The sequence below is a fragment of the Ziziphus jujuba genome, chromosome 7 (assembly GCF_031755915.1).
Source record: "Ziziphus jujuba cultivar Dongzao chromosome 7, ASM3175591v1".
In the NCBI taxonomy this organism is placed as follows: Eukaryota; Viridiplantae; Streptophyta; class Magnoliopsida; order Rosales; family Rhamnaceae; genus Ziziphus; species Ziziphus jujuba.
In genome coordinates this window covers 29,152,071-29,160,990 of record NC_083385.1, presented here as the reverse complement: position 1 = coordinate 29,160,990, position 8,920 = coordinate 29,152,071, and the positions used below count along the sequence as shown (strand labels likewise).

At 32.2% G+C, this 8,920-nt stretch overlaps 1 protein-coding gene across 1 annotated transcript; it reads left to right on the top strand.

Annotated features, from left to right (window-relative positions):
* The first annotated feature begins 1,626 nt into the window (after positions 1–1,626).
* Positions 1,627–3,129, top strand: LOC125423788 (uncharacterized). Its single transcript, XM_060818920.1, has 4 exons — positions 1,627–1,717; positions 1,862–2,047; positions 2,408–2,670; positions 2,896–3,129. The coding sequence occupies exons 1-4, from the start codon at positions 1,627–1,629 to the stop codon at positions 3,127–3,129; spliced, it is 774 nt and encodes a 257-aa protein (XP_060674903.1).
* The last annotated feature ends 5,791 nt before the right edge of the window (positions 3,130–8,920 follow it).

Below are 8,920 nucleotides of genomic sequence, written 5' to 3'. Positions count from 1 at the left end.
AATTTGTTTTTACTTTTTGTTTTAGGAAATTACCATTACTTTTTGGCTTTTATTTATTTATTTTCTAGACAAATAACTTTAGGAAGGTTTTTATTTTATTCTTTCCATTGTAAATTAATTAATTCCTAATTTAATATAAAGGAATTAATTAATCAAACTTAGATTAGGAAAGGAAGTATAGTTTCAGCCAACTAGGTTTCTTTATGTGTGGTGGCCGGTTTTCTTTATGTTCTAGGGTTTTATTTCTTGGCTTTGTAGCATATTTAAAGGCTTATTTTTCAATATGAATACAACTTTGATTTGATTAAGAAAATACTTGTGAGATTAATTATCTCTTTGTTCTTTGAGAACACCTAAAACACAATTAGAGAATTGGTTGTTTTAGCTTGACTTATCAATAGGTTTTCCATCCCCTATTGTGGCGTCTACATTATACCAAGGTTTCTAACCACAGGTTGGTTAGGGGTTGAGGTCCATTCCATTAGAACTTGAACTTAATTAAAGATCCGGACTAATATAATACGGGTTTAGGAGCAGGTCGTCCTAGGTTTGTATCATAGGTTGACTTTTTCTATTGTTAAGATTTTGGTTTGACTGATATATCATTGTGTAGCGCTCATCGATACAAGTTCATAGACTAGTAAAATGCTAAATTCTGAGTTACAGTTAAAAAGTTATGGTTCTATAAAATTTCAAATATTAATTTTATATCAGTGTCAAAACCAATCCCAGATTTTTGTCTATTAGTGATCCAAGGCTCTAACAAATGTTGGGAAATGTGCCCAACCATAAAGAAGTCCTAAAATACCTAAGGCTCTATATTTTGTCTTCTTGGAGTTTGGATCTAAAATAGTTGATACTCTTGGTGATAACGTAATCTCTTAAGGAATATGATTTTTAGGGCATAGCTAGGATATAAGAAAGTGATGAATGTTTCCCTACGGTTTGAAAATCGAATAATTAGTTTATAGTATTTGGTGTGATATTTGAATTAAGATTTAAATTTCTTTATTGCCTGGGGTATAAATTCTTAGAGATTATTTGAAATTGGAAGCATTTAAGACTTCCTCAATAATGATATTTAAGATGACGAGAGGACTTAGACTTGATCTTTTGCTTTAACATTCCTTGGTATTGACAATCTCGAGGATTTCGTTAAGCTTTATAAGAATTCTAAAGCCCTCCATTAGAATAAGTATGAGAATTTTTTTTATGACTTTGATGAAATTGGTTAAAAGAAAATTGGATAATCGATGAGCAGTATGAATCTTATAATTGCAAGAATTAGGAGTGTAATTGGAGGCAAAATGAATAATCTCAATTTTAACTTTATAACACTAGTATTGATTTGAGGAAATTATATTTAAGTTCTAAACTCTTTTTTTGGAACTGATGGATGGATTTTTTTTTTTAAGAAAATTATGAGTTGTTATTTATATTTCTAGGCAGTTGAAGAAGCATGAGCTGAATAATCCGACTCATGATTTAGGGCTTGCTACAGCAATCTTTATATTGAAGGCTTGGAGGATCTACTTGTATAGAGCTGCTTGTCGAATCTTTACTGACCATAAGAGTTTTAATTATTTATTTACTCTGAAGGAGTCGAATTTAAGGCAAAGGAGATGGATGAAGTTGCTTAAGGATTATGGCTACACTATTGACTACCATCCGGGCAAGGCAAAATTGGTGGTTGATGCATTAAGTAGGAAGTCTACAGGTTTATTAGCTTATATGCAGATAGTACGACTCTCTTTGATGGTTGAGTTAGGAAAGTTGGATATTAATTTGTGGATGCATACTTCAAGAGCATTTTTTACTAGCTTTTGACTATGACCGATACTTATGGATTGTATTCTTGAAGCTCAATTTGAAGACACTTACTTAATGAGCATGAGAAGGAAAGTTAAACAAGGGGGAAAGTCTGATTTCTCTATTAGAGGCGATGAAGCCTTGGTAATTGGTTCTCAGCACTATTGTACAGCTAATAAAGAGCTAAAAAGGAAAATATTGGAAGAAGTCCACAATTCTGCTTGTGCTATGTACCCTGGTAGTACCAAGATGTATTGTACCTTAAAATAGTATTATTTGGTGGGCAGGGATGAAAAGAGAAGCTGCTGAATATGAAGCTGCTGAATATGTATCCAAGTGTTTTATTTGCCAACAAGTGAAGGCAGAATGACAAAAGCCTTCTGGACATCTACAGCCTTTACCCATCCTAGAATGGAAATGGAAGTGCATTACAATGGATTTTATATTCAAGTCTCCTCCCATAATTCAGAGACACAATAGTATTTAGGTGATAATGGATCGACTCACCAAGTCCGCACATTTCCTACCCATTTGTGAGAGGTTTTCTCCTCAATAGTTAACGGAACTCTTCATGAATCATATAGTGCATGGGATGCAGTATCGATTATATCTGATAGAGATCCATGGCTCACTTCGAGGTTTTGGCAAAGATTAATGAAGGAACTAGGTGTTAAGTTGAATTTGAGTACCAATTTTCACCCTCAGACTGATGAACAATCTAAGAGGACTATTCAGACCTTAGAGGACATGTTAAGGTCATGTGTATTACAGTTTAAGGGAAATTGGAATGGGTATCTACCTTTGGCAAAGTTCACCTACAACGACAATTATCACTCGAGCATTCAGATATTACCTTATGAGGCATTGTATGGGAAACAATGTCGGACACCATTATGTTGGAATGAGAGGGGAAAAAAAAAACTTCTAGGTCCCGAGATTATACAAGCGTAGTGAACAAGGTCAATATTATACAGGCTAGGTTGAAAGCAGCATAAGTTAAGCAAAAAAAAAGCTATGTGAAAGTGCATAGGAAGGATCTAAAGTTTGAGGTTGACGATTGAGTATTCCTGAAATTCTTTTTGGAAGAGCATAGTATGCTTTGGAAAGCAAAGGAAGTTAAGTCCTCACTACATTGGACCGTACAAGATAGTTGAGAGGATAGGTCCAGTGGTTTACAGGTTAGACTTGCTGGAGGAGCTTTCTCGAGTCCATGATGTGTTCCACATCTCCATACTCCATAAGTATATCTCAAACCCATCGCATGTGTTGGAGACACCAGAGATTGAGTTGAGAGATGACTTATCCTATGAGGAGCAGTGAGTGCAAATTTTGTGTTGGGAAGAGAAAAAGATTCGCAACAAGACCATACCCTTAATGAAGGTTCTCAAGAGAAATCACATAGTCGAGGAGGCAACTTGGGACCGAGAGGATAAAATACGGAGCCAGTATCCTCACCTCTTCCAAAACTAAGGTATGAATTTCATGGACAAAATTTCTTTAACAGAGATAGGTTGTAACAACCCGTACCAAAATACCCCTATTGAACAAGTTTAACGAAGTGGATTGTTTGTGGGTCTCAGGTTGACTTTTTCTATAGCTAAGATTTTGGTTTGACTAATGCACCATTGTGTAGAGCTCGTCGATACGAGTTCATATACTAGCGGCACCTCAAATTCTGAGTTACGGATAAAAAGTTATGGTTCTGTAAAGTTTCAAATATCAGTTTTATATCAGCGTCCAAACCAATCCCAAGTTTTTGTCTATTAATGACTCATGGCTCTATATAAATGTTAGGAAGCGTGCCCAACAGGAAACAAGTCCTAAAATATCCATTTTATCCCCAAAATCCAAGAAATTTCTCTCTAGACCTATGGATCCAAACTAGGTCATTTTGAACTCGATTTATGCTCATCCGGATCATCATCATTTTGTCCAAATCCAGCCACCATTTTGATGCACTTGCCAACCACCCATATTCCCCACCTACAGACGACTTTGACAGCAAAATTTTAGACCAAACTATCAACCGACGAGCTGGGATTGGCCGTTTGAAGCCGGTGATAACCATTTGGCATTTTCCGACTGTTGGCCATTTTTTGGCTATTCCAGGCCAACCATACACCCTTGCCCCCATTTTTGGACCCTCTAAACTCATTTTCATAGTCCATGTGCCAAGATTGTTCACCGTTTGAGAGATACGCCAATGGAGAATTTGGCTGAGATTTCCCTCAAGTTTTCTGGCCATCGATGAGACTTTTGGATCAAAGTGAGTATACCATTGTGTTTCTTATCTTTTGGACTTTCCATTGATATAAAATTTGTGAATTTTAGACATCGTTTGATAAATTTTCTATTTTTGGGTCAATTAGTTAAATATTGGATAAATTCAGACTGTGTTTGGACAAAATTAAAGTTGGATTAATGAAAGTAGATATTATTTAGATCCATTAGAAGGTTTAATTTTAAAAGATTAGCCTTTGGGTGAAAAACCCCATTTTAGATAACGGGTCCTAAGGGTATGCAGTATAATTGGATTGGTCAGTGTCCAATTTACGTAATTTTATAGTTGTACAAATTATTTTAAGATATTTGGTGTTCATAAATATCTTTGGTTTAGTTATTGGAGTGTAAGAAATATTTTATTATATTACAGGCACTCAAATTGAGCTTGGAGGCGATCCTGCAAAAGACCAGGAGTGAGCATCTGTAGTATAGTGAGTGGTTACATTATTTTTAAATGTTTTGGGTATATAGTATAATATATATGTGGTTTGAATATTTTACATATGTACCATTTGATTGAAATGTTTGTTTTATGCATATATAAATATCTGTTTTTACATATATGTGTTATCATTTTATGTGACTTTTAACAATATTTTAAATGATTTCCAATTCTAATGAGTTCATAAATGGACTTATGGCATTTAAATATCTTGATATTTGAATTGAGGTTTTAAATCATTTTACAAAATAATTGATTTAAGAAAGCATATTGAAAATTATATGATTTTAAGCATATGTACAAATATTTTATAGTTTTATGTGCTTAAAACTGGTTTATGGTGATGTATATTTCATTGTGGTATTTATGGTTTTAGCTTGAAATGATGATTTGAAAATTTTGAAATATTTAAATAAGAGGTTGAGTTTGAATATTAAATTATGATTTATGATACAGTATTGTTGGAAAAGTATAATCTCATAAAATTGTTTTACGGATACTGTATTGTTTATTTTAAATTGATGTACCATATAGAACTAGTATTTGGAATCAGTATTATATTGCCATGGACCGTGAGGTAGGGTTCATCCCATAGGTTTATTATCGTCACGGGTCATGAGGTTGGATTCATCCCATAGGTTTATTATTGCCACGGGCTATGAGATTGGGTACATCCTAATGGTTTACTATTTCTATGACATTCGTATATTAAGGGTCATGAGGTGGTATATCCCATGGTTTACGATTTGATATATCATATGGTACATTGTATATATTTTGAGTACATTGTTGGTTTTCCAATATTGTAGTTATTATTGCACTTTCATATTTTGTAAAATTGTGTTTATAATATTTTATGCTTAATATTTATATCTTGATTAAGATATTTTATAATATTATAATGATTGTTCACTTGATACCTTTTTTAGCATTGTTTTTATGATATATAATTGGGATATAGGTTGGGTTTTGTGAAATGATTTTAGAAAGGGGGAACCTTTCAAAAGAGTAGAATGAGAAGCCTTGAGAGACAGTTTTACGGAAATAAATTTTTACTTTCTTATTATACTATGCCACTCATTGAGATTTCTTTATCTCACATTTTATTTGTTTTAAATTCATTCCTCTAGATTCAGACAGTTAGTAGCAGCCTACCTCGTGAAGCGCTTGTCACTTCGTTCTTTCTGCAACAACAATAGTATCTATCTTTCTTTATTTATCATTATCTGTCTGGACTTATTTATTATTTATTTGTACTTCTAAACTTTGTAAATGCTTTTAGAATGTTCTAATCTAAATATTAGACTATGAACTTTTATACTGTTATGGTTATATACATATATATATATATATATATATATTGAGGTATTATTGGTAATGCATGTGTTTGGTTGTCTACGTTTTAAGTGAGGTTCTATTGGATATCGTCTAGGGATTGTCCAATGGGATTTCACCAGGTGGGACCACCAAGGAGATCCTGGGAGGGTTTTCGTGGTGGATCTTGTCACCAAAAGCATAGGATTTAAGTGTAATTAAGGCAAAATTAAAAATATCTAAATAAAAATTTCTCTTAAGAAAATATTTAAAACAGATTTTCAATAGAATTTGTAAATGATCAATGTTTAAAACTTGACTTTTCTTCATAAAAAAATATTATTTATCACCACTAGTGATATGGTGATATGGCATATACTAATTTGATGCATTTATGTATTTATATATTTGATATTTTGGACGTATTTAATTATGTTTTGACTCTTTAATACTTAATATGAAAAATTAAACATCTTCTGTGTTAATAAATCATTATATGACAAACAGATATTAGATATTTTGTGTGGACTGGGCATAATCATTTGACTAACTTACATGGCTTGTTTGTGTCAATAATAGGACTAACTTGTTTCTTAACCTTTTAATAGAGTTTTTGGACACACATTCTCTGTAATACTTCAGTTGGTCCATTGAACTAAAGGACTTGTTCTCTCTAAAAGCCCAACAAGCTTATTCCCTTTTTTTTATTATATTATTATTATATTCATTTATATATTATTATTATTTACTAATTATTTTGTATATATATATATAAATAAATTGGGGAATAAGTCATCAATTAATGAATACGATATATATATTGAGTGATTAGGGTTTTGAAGTACCTATGATTACCTATGTTTGGTGAAAACCTGAGGAAGAAATATTAGAGAACAGTGTGTCTATTAGGCGCTGCTTCTATCACTTTGTTTTTTCTATTTCTCAGATCAAAGTATTTTATTTTATGTTTACTCAATGACAATGTCAAAAAAATTAGTAACTTAATTAAATACAGTTCTATAATTATGTGTGTAGATATTGAAAATAAAGTGTTGTATTTGATACATATTTAATTGTTCATATTATGATAGCACTAACAATTGGTATCAGAGCCATACACACAAATCATAAACTGTATTTTTATGTGTATTTTATGTATTTTGTATTGTGAAAGTATTCGGATTCATTATATATATATATATATATATGATCGAAATTAAACCTTGAATTTTGTTAATTTATTTCTTTTCGATCCTCTATTTTTTCTTTATTTTTTTGGAGCCCTTAATTATATAAGTTGACATAGTAACTATAAGTTTACATATTCACCTATAATGAGGTTTAATTTGCTTAATTTATGGGTGTCAACCTGAAGTTAGCTTGCCTATGTCATAAAATTGCCAATGTTACTCACATTCTCCTATTTATGAATTAGGATCCATACGGGTCATTAGACTAACCTATCGATGGTTTACCTACTTCATAGGTGCTTGGATTGGCAGTGGAAGTAGATTGAATACCATAAATCACACGTTCTAAGTTACCATGGTGGTGACTTAGTTCAAGGCATTTGATTGTGGTACTTATGGGTGTCATTTGTCTACGACGGCCCTAGCAATATTATGTTTTTTCTTTTTTTCTTTTTTTTTTTTGGATATGATTGAAGGGCTTGGAAGATAGCATCTGCATAGTCCTCGTAATATATTGCATTCTTGTAATTTTGCTATTTCATAGCTGGAAGCACCCCTAATATTTTGCCTAGTTTGACATTAAACTGGTTATTTGCACCAATCATTATAAAACCCATGTCAAACCAGTTAATGCTTATGCAAATTCATTGATGTTGTCATCACTATGCCAACATATTCAGTTTGCTGAAATGGATCATCTTCTCCATTGTTGGATGTGCTCAAAAGTTATGCACCAAAAATATTTTGTAGCTACATCCTTTCCACAACTATCCAATTTCGGCCCAACTTCGTATCCTGGATATATATAACTTTCTCTGCTTCACTTGTAAGAATATATGGGTCATCTTGATATCATGTTCTTATCACATTGACACTTACAAAATCATCTACATGAATTTTACTCTGATAGCCAGTGTCCCACCAATCACACTTGAATAAGAACAGTTTTTTTTTTTTTACCTAGATAGGACAACTCAATGACATCAATTAAAACATCAAAGAAGTTACTTTCTTCCTTATTATGTTCTCCTTTGATGAAAACTCCACTATTCTGAGTTTTCTTTTATGTATCAAATTTTACACTGCGAAACTAATGTCCATTAATAAAGCATCTAAGATATTGAACAACTCTTTTATCAAACCCTCTAGCCAAGCTCTTGATAGCATCTAGCATGTTACTAGACCTTTCAAAATCTAGATAAATAATCTATACCAAAAAGAATGGTTAATAATGGGGATGCTTAACACTGGATGAATATATTAAAACTCCACCATGTAATGTCAAACTAACCCATTTTAGAAGCCATGTGTGGAACTTTAAGAGTTGTGTACGAGAAATGTCTCCAACATTTTGCCTTTTAAGAAGTTTCATATGTTTACGACAATGCAACAGCACTATTCGAAACATGGATGATACACATGATAATTTAGTAATTGACAATGGTTTTGAAGCATAATAGTATAATATATATATAATACACAAAATGGAATAAGAGTAGGACTTACTTTAGGTAAGGGGAGAACTTCCACACGATTATTCAAAATATGCCACCTTATTTTTGTCCACTCATTCAAACTAAGCTCATTATTGGTGGATGCTCCTAATCCATGAGTTTTATGTTGGAAAATAGACAAGGCACTTGCATTTGGAACAGCACCAACATCACAATTATGCTCCGATCTATTGAATCTAGTCTCAATGTCATTGAAATACATATAGCAGAATGTCAAATGTTCGGCATTGATATATCCTTCTGCAATTGATCCTTTAGGATGGGTTTTATTTTGAATATAAGACTTAAGCTTTTGCATTTACCCAATAAAATTGAAATAAATGACATGAAATAAAATTAAAATGTTAGTATTTGATATTAATAAGGAG

Coding starts and splice junctions, on each gene's coding strand:
- LOC125423788 (XM_060818920.1), top strand. CDS start 1,627: ATGAAGTTGCTTAAGGATTATGGCTACACTATTGACTACCATCCGGGC. Junction 1,718..1,861: donor ATTAAGTAGGAAGTCTACAG/GTTTATTAGCTT, acceptor GTATTCTTGAAG/CTCAATTTGAAGACACTTAC. Junction 2,048..2,407: donor TGCTTGTGCTATGTACCCTG/GTAGTACCAAGA, acceptor CATGGGATGCAG/TATCGATTATATCTGATAGA.